This window comes from Podarcis muralis, chromosome 9, assembly GCF_964188315.1.
Source record: "Podarcis muralis chromosome 9, rPodMur119.hap1.1, whole genome shotgun sequence".
NCBI classification, from domain to species: domain Eukaryota; kingdom Metazoa; phylum Chordata; class Lepidosauria; order Squamata; family Lacertidae; genus Podarcis; species Podarcis muralis.
Window position 1 is genome coordinate 32985908 of NC_135663.1, and position 22673 is coordinate 33008580.

At 39.4% G+C, this 22673-nt stretch overlaps 1 protein-coding gene across 20 annotated transcripts in view; it reads left to right on the plus strand.

The window, feature by feature from the left end:
- PCDH10 (protocadherin 10) overlaps positions 1-22673 on the plus strand; it is a 55532-nt gene that overhangs the window by 11240 nt on the left and 21619 nt on the right. For 8 of the 20 annotated variants that reach the window (XR_003708161.2, XM_028742902.2, XM_028742899.2 and 5 more), the window contains one exon: positions 7351-7656. The exons of 7 other annotated variants lie outside the window; for them this stretch is intronic. Coding sequence is in view for 10 of the 13 variants with exons in the window: in XM_028742902.2 (XP_028598735.2) it covers positions 7351-7656 (306 nt within the window). In the remaining 3 variants the exon portion in view is untranslated. Of the gene's footprint in view, positions 1-7350; positions 7657-13915; positions 15298-22673 lie in introns of those variants that run through there. 5 more of the 20 variants (XM_028742901.2, XM_028742894.2, XR_003708165.2 and 2 more) reach the window with 4 other exon arrangements.

A 22673-nucleotide genomic window follows, 5' to 3' on the forward strand; every position in this document is an offset into this window, starting at 1 on the left:
TTGCTAGGGATCATGTGTAGGAGAGTGCTGTTTGGTTGTATTTAAGTAGACTCAGTGAAATTAATGAGTCTAACTTAGTTATAGCTATTAACTTGAATGGGTCTATGTTGAGTAGGACTAGCATCTTCCCAGTGTGTTTATGTTCTGCTTATGGGCTTCCTATAGACATCTGGTGAGCCACTATGAGAACAGAGTGTGTCATCCAGCAGGGCTTCTCTTATTTTCTTACGTTCTGTTTATGCTGCCTGAATTTCCATCCCTCTGTGTTGAATTACAGGTTGTAAACTCACTGGACATGGCTTTGCCTTCTTGTACTCTGTAAAGCATCATGGACACGGATGGCTTTATACCAGTACAACATAATATTATATGCATTTTGTTTCCTGAAAGATGGAATGGTATACGATCTAAACAAAAGAGTCCAATTCCCTGCTGTAACTCACTGAAGAATTGTGGACTAGTTATTTGATTGAGATCAATCACAGCTCAGGAAAATCGTTGGACTGTTCAGTATATTCCCCGCATAAATGTTTTATTGGGGTTTTAGAGGGGGGAGGAATCTCAAGAGTCTAAAATAAAAAGTTAAAAAAAACAACAACCCAACAGGAGGAGTACAACAAAAGGAGAGAGAGGGTTGGGGGAAAAGACCCCAAAGTCAACAAATGAATCCTCATACAGTAATTGTAGTGTAGACAATAAATTTGACACAAAGTAAGGGTGCTAGATTGTGACTTCAGGTGATATAATTGTGGTAGCTTTTGGCAGGATGTGCTCCATTAAAGAAACACTTTCTGCATGTAGAATTATCTCCTGAAGATAAATCTTTTTAGGAGTGCATCTAGTGGTGTATGTACGCCTCTCTCTTGGTGTGTGTGTGTTTTTTAAATCCATGAGTAATTAAGTTCTTGGCTTCTCTTCTGAGACTTCCAGCATAGGTGCTAAGTACCACTCTCTGTGTTTGTTTGCATTTATGCTGTGTGATATGAGCACCTGTCTGCCAGGACTTGGACCTCAGCCACCACCTCATTGCGTCTAGATGTTCACGAAATAAACATACAAAAAGTACGCTGACTTGCAAAGGCTAGATTTTTCATAGGGAAAGAAAAAGGCAAGGGATCTTCTCAAACTTGAACATAGCTACAGTACAGAATTTTTTTAAAAAATGGACTTGGATTGTAGACAAAATTTATGGCTTTGCTTTTGGGCACAGATGTGAATGAAACAGGGATAGAGTGACTGTCCAGTGTGTGATTGGCTGTACTGCAAGGATTTATGTTTAGTTTTTGTTTTTAAATCTCTGCTTGCATCCGAGCATCTTAAGGGAATTGCCATTAAAAAGCCAATGACCAAGGGTGTGTGTGTGTGTGTTTAATTTCACAGGATTCTCTTGTCAAGGGATTTAAGGAACAATTCTTAGCTGCTCAGATAAGAACCAACAGGGTTCAATTCTAGGAACTGGAAAGAGAATTGCATTGCTGTTACTGTGTGGAGAATGAGAAATGAAAATGCCAAAATTCCAAAGGAGCATAGATAGCTATTTCTTATTTTTCATTCCAGGTTGTTCCTTGATTTGAATATCATTCTGGTGCTTTTATTTTCTGGGAAGACTTTTGTATCTTTAAGTTGTTTTCCTGTAGATGCTATCCTTAAGATTGTTCACAACCCACTGGTCTAGATTCTGTCATGACGTTACTGTAATATCTAGAAAACCTTGTGGTGACATAGAGCACAGATGGAAAAAAAACCATGCATGTAGTTGAAAGCAAACTTTGAAGACTACTTTTGCTGCCAAAGAGCTGGGAAGTGCCTTTTATTATTTAAAAATGTAACTGTTTTGGAGAAAGTAGGTGCAGTTGGCGGGTGGGAGGAGGGGAGGAGGAAAGAAAGTCTGGCATACTTATTACTTACAGTTGCAATTTTTAATTGGATAATTAGAGACTGATACTTTGAAGATTATTCAAAATCTCTAGAGGCTTTCTGTGCATACTTTTCTCTTTCTCCTCTTAATTTAATTTAATCAAGAAGGAACAAATCTCAAAAATGCCTAACGTTTGAGAGCAAATCATGTTATTTCATGTAAACCTGAATGCCTTATAAAGGCTTCGTTATTGTGAATAGCTAGACTGCTTTAGCCCCATTGAATTCAATGGGATTGCACTTCCACACGTAGTTATAACCTACTTCGCTGTTTAAGTTCTCTTGCAAACTGGGTGCTGACTGCGGGAGGAGTTTCAAGCATACCCCTTTGTTATTTCAATCAATACTACTGTTGACCGTAGTCTTTATAATCATGGCCTTTTTGGTTTCCCTAGTTTACACCCCATGATATGGCTAGTGGCAGTGGAAATTGTTCAGAAATATAGATGGAGTGTGAGGGACAAATTGTTTGTTTGCTCGTGTTTTTTGTTTATAACAATTGAGATATACTGAGGGATATTATTGACAAGTAACTTGTACTAGTTGTTTGAAGAACCCTTTTGGCACAGTCATTGAAAATCCATAACTCTCATTTACTTTTAAAATCCCAGTTTAACATGTAATAGAAATTTTTCCTTTTTTCCAAATTCAGTTACCATTTTTAATTCAATCTCCCCCAATGTAGATTTGGCAGGAATAATAGATAAGTTAGCAGAGAGAGACTGCACATCATGTTAGATTTATGACAAAGTTGAGATGGAAGTGTTTGAGTGACTGAACATTTCCTTTATATATAAATCAGTAACGGGATTCTTGGTTTATTGAGAAGTTCAGAGGAAGCAGCCACTTCCTCAGTCCTTGGCAGGGCTCTTTTGCACTGAAGTTTACGAAATAGTGAACAAGCTGTATTTTAGTGGTAAATCAACAAGTGTTAGTGATAACACTAGCCATTCATTGACTAGTTGTTTATTTCTTGCAAATTAGTTAGCTCTCCAAGTCTAAAGAAATGTATAATTACTATGATTTCCAGAACATCATATGCCACAAACATGTTTATTTGGTTTTGCTGGGTTTTTGTTTGTTTGCAAGAGGAGAAGTTACCCACATTCAGTCTTTTGGGGTGGTACAGGCTATAAATGTAATGAAAGAGATGGTATATGAAACCCAACCTAACACTGTAGCAGTTGCCCTCTATCCTAAATACACACCCCAGGCCATAAAAAGACTTTTGGTGACATTGCATAAATGGAAAATGGTATTATAAAACTTAAAGAAACTGGTTTTGTGCTTGGTGGTTTTAAATCACTTATTTGAAGCCATTGCGCTTAAAATCTGTCAGTTTTATGACTGATTGTTTCTACATCTGTCTTCAGAGCTGTTTCAGAAAACAAAACTGCAATGCAATAGTACAATAGACATGGTGCATAACAACAATTATAATATTCCTACTACACAATGCAACAATTCATTCAAAATATATCAAAGAAAATTAAGACAGCATATAAAGCAGGTGCCTGGGAACCAAATGTGGCCCACCAGGACTCTGTAGGTCATTGGAATTCAGGCCACACCCCTTCCCCAGGCTCCACCCCTCACTGAACCTTCTCTGCATCCTCCTCTTGTGGTTTTACCTGTGACAATACATCTTGCTTGCCTAGATGGAAGGTGGAGAGTGGCGTGTATTGCCACACACCCCACTGGTATGTGGCTCCCAGAAGGTCACCCTTGAGGTATTGTGGCCCTTGGGTTGCAAGAAGATTCCACATTCCTGGAATAAATTGCAAAGAGGCATATGACAAACTGTGAAAATAACCCTAAGGCAATGAGATTAGTATCTAGCCACCCCCTTCCCCAACTTCTGTCCTTCTGTCATCTTCTGATAAAGCCTCCTAAGGCAGGAGAATGGGGCATAGCAGGTGGAAGCAGACATTCCCTGATACGGTCTCTCTTTCTGTAAAGTAGAGCACAAAGCCAAATCTCGTTTCTTTCTCTAAAAGGTTTTCATTATTAAATATTACATGAGAGTGACGGAATGTGCAATCCTAAACACACCAGTTAGGGTATAGGTCTCATTGAATACAGTGTGACATGCTTCAGAGTAAACGTGCATAAGATTGCTAGCTTGCCATAAAACTACATTGCAATCTGATCTGGAAAAAAACACACACAAAAAACACCCCAGAGCCAATTCAATTCCCAGACACTGAGCCATTCACAATCTCTCTGTTTACTGAATCTATGCATCACCAGCTGTGCTTCTATTGCTCCAATTCTAGGTCATTATGACACCATGAAGAAACACCTGTTAGAAACCATTTGGTAAAATGTCACCCTGTTATAGACAGTTTAAAAATGGGAGAATGCACAACTTGAATTAAAGTCTGCATTTTTGCCAGTACAATTTCTAAACCAGAATCTTCATTTCTCTATATTGTATTGTAGGATGTAATGGTCTGATCATTTCAGTCTTCAAGGTTTGGGTGGGAGAGACATTTTGTTTCTCCTCTTGCTAAACAATTGGGATTTTGTTGGCTTTATGCTAGCAAAAAGACATTTGCTAGCACAAGGAGAGCCACCCAGTTTTCGCCCCTGGATTTGGCAGTAGAAGTTGGTGGAAACCGGGTCTTGAAGAAACACTTTTGGTTGTGCAACCTGCCATTGGCTACAACCCTTAAATCCATGCTTGCCTAACTTACGTTGTGTGTGTGTGTGTGTGTGTGTGTGTGTGTGTGTGTGTGTGTTAGGATGTGACTCAGGCAGAGTTTAGCACCTGAATCACAAACATTATACCCCTGGGAGTAGGGCCCATTGAAATCATGGTAGTTTTTCTGAGCAGAACAGCATTTTAAAAGTTTCTGTGGCTGATATCCAACATTAGTCATGTTCTGGGCAGACCCATTGAAATCAATGCACGAAAGTAACTTCAGTCTGTTGTTTCAATGGGTCTATTCTGAATGTCACTCAGTTGGATAGCACCTGTTATTATCAGTTACCTGATGACATGGGAACTTAAAGTGCTTAACTAGGGTTTGATTATACCTATTTATAGTAGCTATTGTATAGTTTCCTATTTTGCATTATACTATATTATTGCACAGCATTGTACAACATGTTTAATTCACTGCATTTAGCAGCAAAAATCAAAGGAGTTTACAATTTCATAGATGTTTCACAACTGCAAACAGGTAGTTTTGAATTGGGGGAGGAATGACCTATACAAGGAATATAATATAGTTTTACTTGTTTTCTCATGTCTTTGTGTCAGTTTCCAAAACTGAAATTTATTTTCAGAAGCCGTTTTGAACAAATACAGAGATTGTGACTGTAATGAAACTTGAAATCCTTCTGGATAATATTATGACTTATTTCTTTATATTTGCTTCATTTTTTATGAAATATAAATGTTAAGCTATGTTTTAAAAATCAGCTTTGCAATTGCAATATCTGCTAGAAAGTTACTAGTCGGATTTATTATATAAAGAGAGGAATATTGCTAGAGAAATGTTGAAAATGTCTCAGAATGCCTTTTCTGTCCACCCCTTTTCTTTACCATTGTGTCAGCAAAGAAATAAGCTAGCCATTTATTTCACAAACCATTTGTATGTCTCGGATGCTATTCCTCCCCTAAATCTTTAATCCCAGCTGCCGTTCACGTTTGCATTCCTCAACAGCTCACCGATTAGTAATTTACTTCCAGACTTCTGCATAGCAATTATCAGTAGAAGGTTACAGTCAAATCCAGACTTTGTATTGCACAAAGCTTAATTTAAAATAAAACTGTCATTATAAAGTGAGATTAATCTTGAGACAAATCCCCTTGTGTTTCTCTAGTTATCAAGCACTTGTTGGTAATTGGGTGGGATACCTTATTTGCAGAAAATTTGCTAAGACACTGCTTCTACTTATAAAAGCTGCAGCAGAATTCTTAATATGAATCTTTGCTTGGAGGGTAGTGTGGGTGGGGATAGCTGATACTGATTTAGGACAGTGGCTACATAGTCTTTTCTATTGCATTAAAAATAGTAGACATTTCTTATCAGGAAAATGTAATCTGTAGGAACCAGCTGCCATTCCCGAATCCTGACACAGAGGAGCTGTACACTTTAAAGGTCTTGTGGCAGATTATTCCTTTCTCTGCAGTCCGCAGCCTGCCAACTGACTTGCAAGGCTGCCATGATGCAATGCCAGTGAGTCTTGGCTCTAGGTTTGGGAAATGACGATCTGCGGCTTACAGTGATGAACATCTGATGGTGGCCAGGCTGTGTGGATCATTTTGTTGGTGTTGAACAGTATCTTTAGTGTTAATGAGTTTTGGTGTTTTGTTGGAGCGGTAAGCTTTGTGTTAGGGAAGGGGGGGGTGATTTTATTGCTGTTGTTGTCCAGCCAAGTCAACACGAGGCTTTCTTCCACTGTTACATGTACAAATTCAGCTCTAAAACCTTTCAGTTCTTTCTCCAAGCAAAGCCATGAAAAACAACTTTTGACCACTGAATTCTTAAGCATGCAGTAATATCACTCTTGAGCAAACATTGGTTATTCCATTCCACTCTTAACGACTTCAACCATCACTGCTCCTTCGAGAAACCTGTCCTAGTGCCTTAAAGGAATCAGTCTATTGAAATGCCTATCGGAAGATAGTCTCACTTGTCATTTAGAATTCTAATAGCTTTAAAGGATTTGTAAGCAAACAGTTTCATGTTGGCAGGGACCAGTGTTTGCTGGTATAGAGTAAGCATTAACACGTTTGTCAATAGTATCTGGATCTGTGTCGCATCAGGCTTCAGCTACCCTTAGTGCCACTAATTAGAGTAATTTCACAATAGGCTTTTTTTTTACAGCTACTAATGTGGCTTAAGGGACTGTAAAGTAGATGGTAGCAGAAAAAATAACTTGGAAGAAATGGTGCCAAAGGCTGGCTCTTTTAGGTCATGTTCCTTCCTCCAAAATAAAGTCCTTAATCTTTAGCCTATCTGTATATTGACATTTTCCACTAGCCGAACAAGTGGAATTTCATTCCACTTAGTTACATCCCTTTCTCATCTTTCCTCCCCACTATGCCACCCTTTTTGTGTCATACTAACCCCTTGTTGACGATTGTTGGGCATCAAGCCGCTGCCATTACCATCAAACACAGTGGGACCAGCTCCCAGATAGCTTGATGGAGGAAGTTCGCAATATTTTATTATATATATAATAACAATCTTTCCTGTCATCTTATGATTGCTTTGCCATTTGTGGAGCGTTCTAGCACTTCCTTTCTTTTTAAATGAAGGTGCTGTCTTTTGAAGACTGAATGATCAGATTCTTTATTGGGAGAATGAAGGTGATGGAAAAAAAAACACCCAACTCCTTTTTGATCACCATACATCTATCAGCAGCTGGTCATGATGCTGAAGATTATATCTACAGTTTTTCTCTCTTTCCTGCTTGTAGGCATGGATCTCTTCTCTAATTGCACGGAGGAATGTAAAGCCTTGGGCCACTCGGATCGGTGCTGGATGCCCTCTTTTGTCCCTTCTGATGGACGCCAAGCTGCGGATTACCGCAGCAATCTTCATGTGCCCGGTATGGACTCTGTTCCAGACACTGAAGTGTTTGAAACACCAGAAGCCCAGCCAGGGGCAGAGAGGTCCTTCTCCACCTTTGGCAAAGAGAAGGCCCTTCACAGCACTCTGGAGAGGAAGGAACTGGATGGACTGCTGTCTAATACACGAGCGCCTTACAAACCACCATATTTGAGTAAGTACTGTTCAAAAGGCTGCTAGAGAGTTTTCCCTTGATGGGAATAAAACTCCATTCCCCAGGGTGCTTGCTAGGAATAGAACAGTATACCAGAGGCAATGGGGGGAAGAAGCCCTGAATCCCTTTGGATTAGGAACCACTGAAGAGAACAATGTTGATATATTATTATTATTTTTTTAAAGAAAATGCCTATGGCATTTTAAGTTTGTAACTTCTAGGACCTTGTTGAAGATGGATTTGTTTTTTAAAATGCTGTTTTTGGAACTGTTGCCCTAATGAATTTTTAAAAAGTAAATAGTTAGCAAGACAAGTATTTCGTCACATTTGTAAGCTGTTTGTGGTGCTTCTTCATTGGGACTACTTGTGGTACCAAACTTGTTTTGTACCCAACAGCTGCTTTGTTCCCCATTGATCAAGGCTTGGCATTCATTCTCCGATTCATATTTCTCTGCTGCTGCTGCCATCGCCTTTTGTTCTCTTGACCATCCTTCATGGGATGAACTTTTAACAATCTTTTCTGGAGCTTTCTGAATTCTTGAGACCATTGTAAGTATGATGGTGCTTGTTTGTGATACAGAAGATGGTGCGTAGGGTTAGGTGAAAGAGGAGAATTCCTTATTCATTTCCGTGCCAAGTGGAGTGCCTTGAAATCACTCTTTGGCCCGAGATTCTACATTGCGATGCTTACCGGCCCATTATGTTTTATTAGGAGATCGTAAAGTCTTCCCTTGATTATAAGTGCTTAGGATGAGTCTGTGTGTCTGGAAATGAAGAAAACCAGTGCCTTCATTTAGGAAGTGCAGTGGCTGCAAAGGTTGCAGGGATCTTTCTGAAAGAAAGAAAAGCAAATCTAATTGATGAGAGTGGTAATGTCACCATTGAAATGCAATATAGCAGTGCTTCCTTTTCTCAGTTCTGCCCTCCCCTTCCCAGTTCTGTCCTAGAGGGATCCCATCTTAAAGCGGGAATTTATGCTTTATTTATGCTTATTTTAGCTTTTAGACTAAGAAGCCAGACATAGCAGAAGCTTCTGATTCCAGCTTTGTATATTTTAGTTTCTAGCAGCTGATGTTAAGGCACATCACTTGTTCCAAAAAGAAAAAGAAAAAAGCCGAAACACCATCTGGTTGTACTTCTTGTACCTGCTAGGTTACCTTTGAACTTAATGATCTAGAGGAGGATTGACAGATCTTTTTTTCACTGTTCAGCAGATCAGCCATTCCAAATGCACCCTTCACTCTAGAGATACTACTTCAGCCATGCATTCCTAATAACCTTTTCATGATTTTAGGTCATATGTTTCAGACCTGTAGCATTGTACATTTCTTTAAGGTGATGCCTGAGCTTGTTCAGTGAAGGTAGTGTATCTTTTTTCTTCTAATGGCTGAAAATGAACAGCAACTTTGCAGTGCCAAACAGCTATAAGAGGTTTATCATCCAAATTCAGCCTGTTCCTGTTGCTTCTGCCTTTTTAAATCATAGACCACTCTATGATTAAAATTCTATGATTTAAATCTTAGACCACTCTACATAGCTGCCCCTCTAGTTTGTTTACTTTCTAATAAGTTGTGATGTACATTTGAAGATTTGTAAGCCTGTGCAATGTGTTGGTGGTATCTGAAAGACATTTAAAGGGGAATAGGATTCAGGGCTTTTTTCTTTCTTTCTTTTTTGCTTCTAGACTTGTTTCTAGACTTCAGGCTAAAGCTATATTAAAACTAAAATCAGACAGGTTTTCCCCTACCTGCAATTAATGTTTTCTTTTGTATAAAGTTAGATTTTGAACTTCATAACAAGCAAGAGTTATTTTAGAGAGAGAGAGAGAGAGAGAGAGAGAGAGAGAGAGAGAGAGAGAGAGAGGTAGGTGAAGGAGAAGAAACCAGCTACTGAAGAGCACAATATTTCATAGAGTTGAGAAAATATTTTACAATGAATAATTTCTTTTTTGAACCCAACAGAGAGAGAGAGAGCCTATTCTCAGTTGCAATTCTAAGAGAAGCAACCGAGTTTATTCAAGTGGTAACTAGAGTCGAGCTATAGTGACCACAGGCTAATTAAGTTTAACATTCTCTTGGGGCAAATTGTGCCCCCCAAAAAGTATCAAGGAGCTGTTGAAAGCTACAAAGGGGATTTAAAACAAACAAACAAAAAAAGCTAATTTAGAAAACTCTGAACGGAGCAAGGTATGCTACCCATGTCTGCAGCTGGGCGGGGGGAAGCCATACTTGACCCTACAAATAAAATGCCTATTGTTTAAATTGTGTTATTTCTTAGCTTCAGGATGGGAGGAGAGAAATATATTATTTGCATATTATTAAACAAGTTTAATTATTCAAAGGATAAAGAACAAAGCAATCCCAGAAACAGAATGGATAAAGTCTAGAACTTCAGTCTGTATTTCCACTGGGACTTTTGACTCTATTAATAATTCCCAAGAAGCCAGTTCCTAGGATTGAGGGAGAGCTGCCCCCAAACTCACACTGCCTGTGCAGAAGCCCCTGTGTGTGATTGAAAATGTTTCCCTGAGCAGCCTTTGACATGGGAAACATTTGTTGTGAAACATACATTTGGAGAAATGATAACAGGGGGTGGGGAGGACTGCAGTGCAGCAGGCAGCAGCTGCAGACTTAATCCCATCATGAAAGCTCAGGGATAGTGAAGCAGAGCTGGTGAATGGCCTGGCGAGAGTGTTTGTTGTTGAAGAGGTTGTGTGGCACAAGGAGAGATGTAGGGCCATATAGAGAGGTTTGAGGGACCACATTTGGCCCATGGTTTCCCCACTCCTGTGATAGCCAAAGAATGTAGACTTAACCAGAAATGTAAAAGCGGCATATACATTCTGCACCGCAAAACTTCAAGATGCTAAATAGAGCTTCACAGAGTAAGTCAGGAATATGGAGTGGGTTAGTGAAAATTACAGCTAACTCAATAAAATATAGCATATATCTCACATAACTAATAAATGCCCAAGCCCAGCAGTTGCGTGTTTAAAAGGTAGTTGGAACAGCATAAAAATAATTTAGTTTAGCAGAGATCAACTCATAAGATTAAGCAGATTCCAAAGTAGCTGTTATGACAGTTGCATTCATTTTATCTGTTCATGTCAGGTAATTAAGAGGCCGCATCTGAGAATAAGAAGTCAAGTGACAAAGTGCTGGAACATACTAACACGTTAAATAAAAATAAGTTGCTTATGCCAGATGGTATTCATCCAACCGTTGCATATGATTTTCAGGGGGGAAGTTGACTTTATTTCCAACAGAAATAGTCCTGTCCCTTGTTCTAGATAAATTAAACTTGGAAAATGTTTCTGTTTGCAATACTTTATAATTGCTGTGGTTATCAAATCTCATCCATTTAGAATGGCACTACTAAAAAGTCAGGAGACGTCATAAGGATTGAGAGACATGAAATGTCTAAGAGAAGAGTAGTCCTTTTCCTATCTGGCAACATTTGTAAAGACAAAATGTGGGCAAATGGATTCTGGGTCAAAGAGATGCAAAGCACAATTCCTGCAATGGTAGGAATGATAAAGTCTGTTGAAGCAGAGAGGACAGACAGCAGAAAGGGTTAAAGGACATGAAGTGGAAAACCAAATGGGAATAGAGTGGGAAAGGAGACAGTAATGAGTATATAAATGGCAGGGAAGTTGTCCCCTTCTCCCATATGGACAGAAAGAATCTTGAGACTTACATATAATGTTAGCCCCAGATTGTAAGTATCTAGATAATAACGGTATATTGTGGAAGCTCTGTAGCTCAGTGGTGTGCACTCAGTTCCAACATCTCCAGCTAGGGTTATGAAACTCTCCTGTCTGGAGCCTTAAAAAAAGAGCAAATGTGATATTTATTCTTTTGGAGTTATTTAATGATATTAAAGAGTCAAAAACCAAGTAATGGGATTCTAAGATTGGACTGAGACCAAAACAGAAGTTCTGTGAACTTACCGGTACCTCAGAAGCAAGTCCTATTGAATGGGACTTTCTACAGTCACTAAAAGTGATAATTAATCATGGCAAAGACTAGATGTGCTGATCGATAGCTGGCTTAAAAAAAGGTTTTCAGGTTGCTTGTCCAGCCTTTGGGGAAAATGACCAAAGGGCGTTTTAGTAGACTCAAGTTGGCATCTGCCTATAAAACTTGAGATGAGGAGCTGGTGCTAAGTATTTGATATAGCCTTGGCTCTGGTCTGTTCAAGTCAGGTAGAATGTAATCATATATTGAAAAGCCTTATTTCTTCTTCTCCAGCTGAAGAGATAGGAAAGGTTGGACTCCAGGTGTTGTTGAACTACAACTCCAATCAGCCCTAGCTAGCATGGCCATTGGTCAGGAATGATTTCAGTTGCAGTCCAAAATAGTGGCGGGCACCAGGTTGGGTAACTTTGAGTTAAGCATAGGCTGAGTCTTTCCAGATTGCCCGTCTCACAGCCGCCACATGTTTTGAAAGCCACTCCTGAAGGTCAGTGCCCCTCTGCAGTTAAAGAGGCTGCAGTTAAAAGTGAGGATGAAGAAAGTCTTTTATAATTTGTGATGGCAACAAGCAGAATTCACACAGGGCTTTTATTTAAAGATCCTCTGTATCTGAACCAAACCCTTGCTGACTTCAGTGGGAATATTATGCTACTCAGACGAAACCACATAATTCAGATGTTATAACCACAGCCTGTAATTTGGCCATGGATAATGGCATGGCCAGAAAAAACTTTTGAGAAGACAAGCTTTCAAAATAACAACTCATGTAAGTGTCTGGATCATATCAGGATGCAAAAGAGACCTTTTACTATGCCAGATATACTATGTGCAGAATTTCCCACATTTAGTCCACCTGCATTTTGAGATATTAAACCTATAATTCTATGCATACCATACCTCGCAGAAGCATGAGATGTTCTTCTCAATAAACATGCATAGGACTGCCTGCAGTTCTAAAAATCACTGCTTTTAAATAAATAAACTAATCTTTTTTCAAAAAAGCCAAACAAACAAATTGCAAAAAATTCCCCATACCAAACTAGTGTTGTTGTTCATTTTTATGGGTTGTAATAATGTGATCTTGTAAAAATCATTTATTAGACTGTTATAATGTATGAAAAGATTTTCTATCTCATACTTTATCTCTTGTTAGTAATCTTAAGGAAACAGTTACTTGCACTCTCAGAGGGTCATAGCCATGGGATGGTTGGAATAATGGGCAGTGGGAAAATAGTTATGTTGAAATATCCTGAAAATTAACTTCATTTTGGGAAGAAAATTACATATAAATAATATTTATTCCATGAATATTTTGAATTCCGCTTAAAAAGAACAAGAAAAACAGGAAGGGGAATATATCCACTTTTCTAGTTTTAAATATATGATTGACAAAGCAGCTATTTTATGCAGCTATTGCAAGAGATGCTTTGTGTGGTAAAGATGCTGAAGAGAACTTTGCAGTATGATGTCTCTATAAAATGCAGCAAGGACAGAGATGATTCAGTGCCATTTGCGTAGTACTTTCAACCACAATGACTATAAGCTTCTTTGCAAAACCAAGAATATATAATGTTAGTTCATCACCAAAAGGTGGAGAAATTATATATGCGCTAATAGTTCAAGAAACCATTTAGTTGCACAAAGAAACTGAAAATTAACAACTGTATTAGGCAAACCAGAAATATCACAAAATAGCATGCCAGCTTCCACATTCTCCATAACTCGTGGTCTGACAGCTTGTCATCACCTCTGTAAATTGGCAAGAATGATTTTAGCATATTATGGATTGTTATGGTTGTTTTTCGGAATTTTAGGTATATATCTTACTGAAAAATGGCACTGCACCACAGTTTTGAGATAGTACTAAAATGAGGCTGTCATAATGATTTCATTTACTATAATTCAAGTAGTGGAGATCTTAACTAGGATATGGAATAGTTGCTCTTAATTTGGGAGAACATGAGTTAACAGGGTACACAGCTAGAAATTTTTAAGCATTAGCATTACTGATTCTTACTGAGCATTCCCCAACCCCATAAATACCATCTTTATTTGTCCTTTCTGCTCGGAACACCTTCCATGAAGTATGAAATCCGTTGATCTCAAGGAGGTGTACAGTAGAGCTTCCTGTTGCAATGTTTTTCTTGTTTTTGGATCTGTATGATAGGGAGGAAACCCAGCTGTTAGTAGTTAATTTATCTCTCAGCAATATTTTCTAGCTATCATATTTTTAATTTGTTTAATTTGTTATGTTTTTCCTAATACTCTGCCACTAATATCTTAAGGTCCCTGGTTCCAAAACATCCACCTTCATTTAAGAAGACTTCCTTTCAACTACCTTCGTCCTGCAGAAGAAGCAACCGTATGAAGAGCAGAGAATTAAACTAGCTCTTGGAGAGGCCCCTGTTTATGCATGCATAGGAATACAAGCTTGCATTGGACAAATCGGTTGAGAGAAAAAAATACTGTGAATGGGTTATGATTTGTAATCAAAGAGATTTAGTTGTCCTAAATCTGAATCCCAACCTTCTTCCCCTGGTTTCTGTTATTCAAAACTAGATTTCATTTTTATACCAAAGATAATAGTTACACAAACTTAATTAGCAAGGGATGTTATCATAGTGGTAGAACATGTGCTTTGCATAGGTTAAATTCCTGGCATTCCTTTTGTTTTTGTTTTTAAGGATCAGGCAGCAATAAATGTGAAAGATCTCTGGAAGAACCTGAAAAGCTGCTGCCAGTCAAATTAGGCCAGGCTTTGTCACGCTGGTGCCCACAGATGGTTTGGACTAAAACTTCCCTCAGCTCAGCCAGTTGGGCTTCTTGTAGCTGATGGGAGTTGTAGACAAAAACTGCTGCAGGGCACCAGTTTGGCAAAGACTGCATTAACCAATGCTCAGCCAAATCGGCAAATAGTCTAACCATGTAAAAGTCAGTTTCCTATGTAATCACCATATAAAATACTTGTGTTAGTTTTGGTTAATAATGTTCTGCAGTAAATCATATAGTGCTATGCCACTGCTCATCTGCAGGAAGGTAGTGGTGGGGAACACACAATAATATTTGAGGCATAGTGATTGAGAGCAGCCTTCTCAAAATATGAAGCAGAAGATTTCTCTGTGGGGTTAAAAGCACAAATGAAAATAACATTCACTTTGCCATAAGTGTGTATTTAATTTATGTACCCGTAGAGAAAAATGGGAAAGGATGTATGTAGTGTCAAAACTAAAAAGGAGAAAATGAAGCTTATCTATCTAAATGACTGCCGACGCTATTTTAGTAAGAACGAAAATAGTTAAGTGCTACATTATATAATGAAGAACATGAATAAGTCAGGACTAAAGTCTTCAATATAACAAAGTTGTTAGGTTTAACATGCATTACATTTGTCATTCATCTACCATGCATTTTCTACTCTGTGGCTTGCTTCTGATCCACATTAAAGCCTCACTCTCATGACTGACATGTGGGCTGTTGTGATGAGCATGTTATGCAGGCGATTGTGCCTGAGTTAAATGTATTTTAGATCTGGGGTATGTTCAGGGGCATTGTCACAACCAAAGATACATTTTGTGCCCTATCCACCCACCTGGCTTGTATCATGAGCAACTGCTTCCCATAATTGGAATTAAATATTCACACACATTGCAGTTTCTTGGCAAACATATTTGCATACTTGAACTGGCGTTTTGATTTATTTTAAAGTAGAAAATTCTCAAAGCAACTTGGTTTCTGTGAGGGGAAAATGGAAGGAACTGCATAGGTTTAGCATGAAGAAGAGAAGACCAGGAGAGGTGAGGGGTGGGGAGAGGGAAAGGCAAAGTTGACTACGCAGCAGCAGCTTGCTGGAGTGACGTGGTGGAGAAGTCTGTACTGTGTGGGCCGATCCAGCACTCTCAATAAACCCACCACTGCACCCATTTCTCTCTCCCTCCTGCTAAGCTGTAGCAACCCTGCTGTGGGAAGGTCAGGTGTATGGCCATGCCTCTCTCTGCTGACTGCAACAGATTTTTGTTTAGTTGTTTAGTCATGTCTGACTCTTCGTGACCCCATGGACCAGAGTACACCAGGCACTCCTGTCTTCCACTGCCTCCCGCAGTTTGGTCAGACTCATGTTGGTAGCTTTGAGAACACTGTCCAACCATCTCGTCCTCTGTCGTCCCCTTCTCCTTGTGCCCTCAATCTTTCCCAACATCAGGGTCTCTTCCAGGGAGTCTTCTCTTCTACTGGATTCCCTCCATTTCTGTGATTCTACAGCAAAACATTTTTAATCAATCTATCTGGAATACATTAGGAACTAAAGCAGAATCTAATTAAAAGGCAAGAGGGACTGTTTGAGTGTGTTTTTGGGAGGGGGGTTATTGGTTTGTTTTTGTTTTTGTTGCATTGTGTATTTTTGTATTCTCATTTTATGTTTTTCTATTGTGAACCGCCCTGATGATCTTTTGATTAATGGCGTTATACAAATTTAATTAATAACTACTATTACTACTACTATTCAGCACCTCAACATGTCCCCAGAAGTGGTCCAGAAGCCAGTTCAGCTGTTGTAATAGGGGACTCCCAAGCGTTGAATGAGTTAGCACTCCAGCTGCCATGTTCTAAACCAACTGACAACTTCACATAGCATACACCCTAGGCCAACCCCAACCTCTCTCACCACCAAAGGAACATAAGAGAACAACACAAGCAACGCTGACACCAAACTCTACATACATTAAGCATAATAGAAACATCGCCACCCGACCCCACCCCCACCCATCTTCTCTCCCTCCACCCCCCCTTTCCCCCCTTTTTTCTTCTTCTCCCCCTAATGTCTCGACAAATGAAACAGATTTGTAAAAATGTTACATGGAAAAAATACGAGGCATTACACTTACTTCTGTAAAACAAGAAAATCCTTAATAAATAAAAAAAATTTTAAAACCAACAAAAACAAAAAAACAAAAAATATACATTGCATTTGATGTGGTTAATTCCTGGCTCTGATCTGGCACTCCAAGCACTTTTTTTCACCCACCCACCCAGAACATACCAATTTGGGCAGAAACTGACACAAAAAGTCAAAGTAGACACAGCACTTGGGGATTCTAATGGAGATGCAAATTGTCCCCACCTCAGTCATTAGATTGACCATATGATGAGCAGGGTGGAGACAGTTGTCCCATCTACAGATTATCTGCATGGATCAGAAAAAGAGAGGAGAGGCTATATGCCTACTCTGTGTGTGTCCCCCAAGCTATAGTTAGCAAGTGTCCCATGCAAAGCTGGCCAAAGGTGAAAGTTGCCCTCAGGCAAAATTTTAAAATACCAAGCACCTTGTGTTGCATTAATTATGTGATTAGCAATTGCATTATTATTGTTAAACAACAAATACCAGGTAAGGGAGGGAGGGATGGGCCTCTTCCTGCATTCCTTTGAGTGGAAGGGTGGGATATAAATTTAATAAATATTTTACCACAGTTTTAGCCTGTCAAGTTTCCCAAGCGAACACAGAGACTTAGCTAGCTACAGCCTGCACATGGCAGGTGCTGCAGAGATATTTGGCCCATCATTTCTTAATTTAGTACGGAATTTAATGTATTTAGCAGAATTTAGCTTGGACAGAATGTACATTAAATGGCTTAAATATGCCAGGTGCCTATGTTTTCCTTTTCTTCTTGGTACTCAGTAGCCTCTTTTCCTCATTTGTGATTTTACAAGAAGCAAAATGAATTGGTTTCTTTTATGTAAACTGCCTTTAAATAATAAATTATAAAAAGAATTGAGTTGTTTATATTTGTAGTAGCCTGTCCTTTAACAAAGATTCAGAGCTGCCTGGCCCCTTTTGCCATCTGAAACCCAGGAGGCAGTAAACATTTTGTTAGGCCTACCTGTGTGGGGCACAGAAATCTACAGCGTTAAGTTTGCCCAATTCCAAATCAAAGTCATTGTGTCAGTACCTTTTTGTAGTTAAATAAAACAAGAGCTCAGAAATATAGCTTGCGGTAACAAAGCACACTAATTGTTGTTATGATGGCCTAGTGTCAGCGATGAAGAGGATAACAAGTGGCCTATTTCAGGCATAATATGACTCATCAGTGACTTAGACATTGCAGTGAAGAGTATGCTAATCACATATTTAAACAATACAAGCTTGGAAAGGATTGCAAATCTTTTGCGGAATGCAATTAAGTACTCTATAATCTTGATAAATTAGAAGGACGGGCTGAAATTTGATAGGATAGCACTTCAAAACACGATATAATTGCTTTGCTTTTGAACACAAAATCAAAGACCAAAGCGGATAAAGAAGTGACACAAAAAAAGAAGAAGAAAATAGGGACGAGTAACTCAAATGTGCAGAAGTCTAAGGAAACACTGGCTGGATTATGATAATGCTGTTATCTGAAGATCTGTGCCGTAATAAATAACAGCCAGCATGGATGGAAAGCATCATTGTGGATATGTCAACTTATATTGTACCTTTAAGAAAAGGGTGCATGCAGGTCCCACCTGCAGCATCCCTGCCAGAGACCTTCCTGTGTTGAGTATGGGAGCCTTCAAACTTCTTCATGGTACAGTGGTACCTCTGGTTAAGAACTTAATTTGTTCCGGAGGTCCGTTCTTAACCTGAAACTGTTCTTAACCTGAGGTACCACTTTAGCTAATGGGGCCTCCTGCTGCCGCCGCACGCCGCAACCGCACGATTTCTGTTCTCATCCTGAAGCAAAGTTCTTAACCCAAGGTATTATTTCTGGGTTAGCGGAGTCTGTAACCTGAAGCATCTGTAACCTGAAGCGCCTGTAACCCGAGGTACCACTGTATGGGAAGGTCAGGCAGGAACATTGCAAGAAGGGCTGGCACATATGTCCTTCAGGCACCATGCCTGAACAGGGTTGATGTTTTCTGCAGATTAAAAGAAGAAAAAGGAACTTGCAGCATGAATAAAACTTGAGTGCCAGACAGAAGGATTTGCTAAAACATTCTCCTTGCCATGTTAACTTTCCATACGCAGGGATTTTTAAAATGCATTGAAATCACTGACACCATCAGTACCAGTTGCATTTTAAATTGGTTACTGTTCTTGGAGGAGTGCACAACATGTTTTCCCCAAATATGTAGATCTACTCTCTGCTTTTTCATTTCATTCCCCCCCCAAGTGTTAATGTTTATTTCAGAAATTGTATTTTAAGTTGATAATTGAATAGGGTGAGAATTGATTTGTTAAGACTTTTATCACATTAGGTTTGAAATTGGGCTTTTATAGCACTGTAGTCCGTGTATCCCTGCAAAGCTGCACCTGAAAGTCTATTGATGCTGGGGGAGGATTTTTATGTGGCCAGATGTGTGTGTGCTTGTGGGGAGGGTGAGAGATCAGAGAAATGTTGGAGGGTATGTTTCGATCTTCTCTGGCACGACTGCAATGGTATGTTGGATCCATGCCAATATCCAGCAAAATATAGGAAAAAATGAGAGACTCGTCTTTTGATGTGCATATATTATTCAGCTAACCCTTTGGGATATATTTTCACTGCTACTGAGTGGCAAACTTAGTGCTGCAAGGAAAACATCACATTTCCATTGTAAAATGCAGTGGGGTTTACTTTAAGAATATAGGTAACAGTAGCAGGACTATGGCTGGACAGGAGATGGCTATGAATGTTAGCTTTTCCTGAACTTTTCTACTGCATCTGGAGAACAGTTTGGTGGAGTAACCAGATGGTTTGGTGAGCTAGCCCTACACACGAAGAGGAAGAACTTCCATTGCTGTAGATGATTTCCAGGATACAAGTCTATTTGGAGAACACCCACTGACAACCCAGGTCCAGAGGATCAACTCTGAAGGGAATGGTACCCCTTTGGGTTGCTTCTTTTGAATGTGACAAGGGCAAGGACACTTTACATGAGTTATTTGTTATAGGTGGTCTCACTCCTATGTGACAGAGTGGAGCAGTTGGCGGGGCAGGGATGTGAGTTAACCTTTCCTCTTTCAACTGCCTTCTCATCCAAAGGTCCAACCACATCCTTAGCCAATTTCCTGCTTTAATGTATTTAGATTCCTTCCTTCCTTCCTTCCTTCCTTCCTTCCTTCCTTCCTTCCTTCCTTTCTTTCTTTCTTTCTTTCTTTCTTTCTTTCTTTCCCCTCATTGACTGCTTACATTTTTTTTGCCAAAATTTGTATACATTTTCTCATTTGGACATGACTTCCATTTTCTGAAGGAAGCCTTCTTTCCTCTATTAGCTCCCTTGAGTCAGCTAGTTAACCACATCAGCATACTGTTGGCCCTGGTTGGACCCTTCCGGATCACCACCTTAGATTGACTAGATAGAATAGCTAGAGGGCCTTTTTTTCAGCTGCCCATGCCAATGGAGACTAAAGAAATACTGGTTTCGTTGGTATCTCAACATTCTTCTGCATCCTTGTGGCAAATATTTGTGTGCTTTGACTGAAATAATCTATATTTAATAAATTGCATAAAAGAAATAAAGCAGAGATGGACATGTTTATTGTACAAACTGTATATGTATCCCTATATACATAAAAATGTAAGGCGGTCACCACGTAGCCCCAATTGGAGGATTTATAAAGAAGAATACGGTAGGATGGTGGCTTCATAACTGGCAGAAGTTGAAGAGGGTGCTTAGTAGCTGCAATGTGTCATGGGTCACAAGCAGGAACTCTGAACACAATTTAGTACATGTTTTTGAGTATTTGTGTCCAATTTTAAGGGCCAGGTCCTGTAAAACCTGTCTTTTATTTATATGCATGGCTTTTTAAAGTTTTTATTTGTTTGTTTTCATGTTCATACTGTGTTGTAAGTCACTTTGAGTCAATTTTGTGAGCCAAGTCAATAATATTATTAGTAGCAACAGCTTTATAAGTAATGAGGGCTTGTCTCTCCCCCCCCCCCAAAAAAAAGTGATGGACTGATAATTCCAAGGGGCAGAACTGTAGTAGTATGCCCTTTGGCATCTTCAATGAGAGAAGGTAGACTGAAGTGAAGAATCTCAAGGGCCCAGAAGGAAAAGTGTCATGCAGGCATGTTGGCTTGAAATCCGGACAGCAGGGCTGGTCTGTCCATCAGTCAATGTGAAGCAGCTGTCTTGGGTGGCAGAAATTTCATGAGAACTCGCAAAAGACCTCATGAAATTTTGTCAGAATACATCATCGTCATCACTGTTTCACAGGCATTGCAATCCAGGTAAGGGAGGCTGCAGAAGTGGTGCAGCAGCACGTTCTTGTTTTACCTCAGGCAGAAAAATGAGATGCCTCACCCCTGCTGTACAGACTGCTGAGATGGTAGGACATGGGATTGTAGGATCTGGGAACATGAGGAGGATGTGGTGAAGGTTGGTTGCATATCACCTGTGTTGTTTATATTGGGGGAATAGAGTGGAAGATCTGCATTTAGGAAAAGGGTAGGGATGATGCTACATGAAGATGTAGAAAAGCTATGCTAATACATTTTGATTTCAATCCTATACCCACCTATCTGAGAGTAAGCCCCATCAAACTTAGTGGGACTTAAGTCTGAAGAGATATTCATAAGATTGCACTCCAAGTTAATTGCACTCACATTTATCTCACTTCTAGAAAGTTTCTTTAAGCTTTTCTTTTAGCAGGTATTTTGAGCAGTTATATGCAAGCTTGGCAATTAGTTAAACGTTGCCGCTAGTTAGAGAGATCTTGAATATGTGCTAATATGTGCTTAAAGAAGTCACCACAACAGCGGCACTGAATAATCAGTTAAAGCCTCTGAAAGCATGGGATAGCTGTCACAAGATAATCAACACCAGAGGCTACATTTCAAATACAAAGGTACAGTAATATATCAGTGTGCAGTAATTATTTGCGATATACTGTTGAGTTTGTGGTGTACTTTATGGAATGTGTAGCATGGTCAGGATAATTGTTTATGTATTTCTTTACACAACTTTTCCCATCCTCCAGGTGTTGAAAATTTAGGAATAGGTTGAAGTACATTACTTCACACTACTGACCACAAAAAACCTAACATTTTATGCTGCATCTGGAATATCAGGATCAGATTTGTCTCATTCATATATATATATACATACACACACACACACACACACACACACATATATATGCACACACATACATACAGTGGTACCTCTACTTATTAATGCGACCCATTTTGGGGTGCCATTCGCACCCCAAAAAGTCCATAAGTAGAGTGTTGCTACTGCGCATGCGCAAAGCGCAATAGAGCACTTCTGTGCATGTGCGAAGTGCGCAGATTGTTTCTGGCGTGCTCACAGGGCGAAACCCAGAAGTATACACTTCCGGGTTTGCTGCGTTCGCAACCTGAAAATCCACAACATGAAGCGAACGCAACCAGAGGTATGACTGTGTGTGTGTGTGTGTATTCTCTCTCTCTCTCTCTCTCTCTCTCTCTCTCTCACACACACACACACACACACACACACACACACACTTATATTCTAAACATTAAATGCTTGCTTAATTGTCAAGAGCTCTCCTAAGGGAAATCAGTGGTATTAAGTGTTTGAAATGAATGCATATGAACAGCATAGACCAATGAATATTAACTCAGTAGCAAGTTTGGTGATGCTTAGTTGCAGGTAAGTGTAGATTAGATTTTAGCCCCATAATGTACCAGTAGTTCTTACAAAAAGGCTAACATGAAGAGGACTTTTTGTCTTGTTATCAGAATTCTACTAGATTGCCTGAATAACCTAGACTACCAGACTCATCTAGACTGCTAGGACGTATTCTGTGCTGGAATTGACGAAACAGTCTGTCTGTCTGTCTGCAGAATTTGGTTCATAACCCTTTTTAGCAAATTCACTTGATTGCTGGTCCAGTATCCACAAATATGCTCTGACAGAAAAAGTGACCTATTTGCATTTAGATGAGCCATCTGCCCCATTTTGATGGTGGAGGTAACAGCATCAGCATCAAAGTCATTTTGATGGATAAAAAGCTCTGAATGGTTAGTGCTATGTCCATCAGTGCCTTTTGCATCCCTGCTTATGTTTGTATCAGTGTCACCAAAATGGATTTGAGTTGATTTG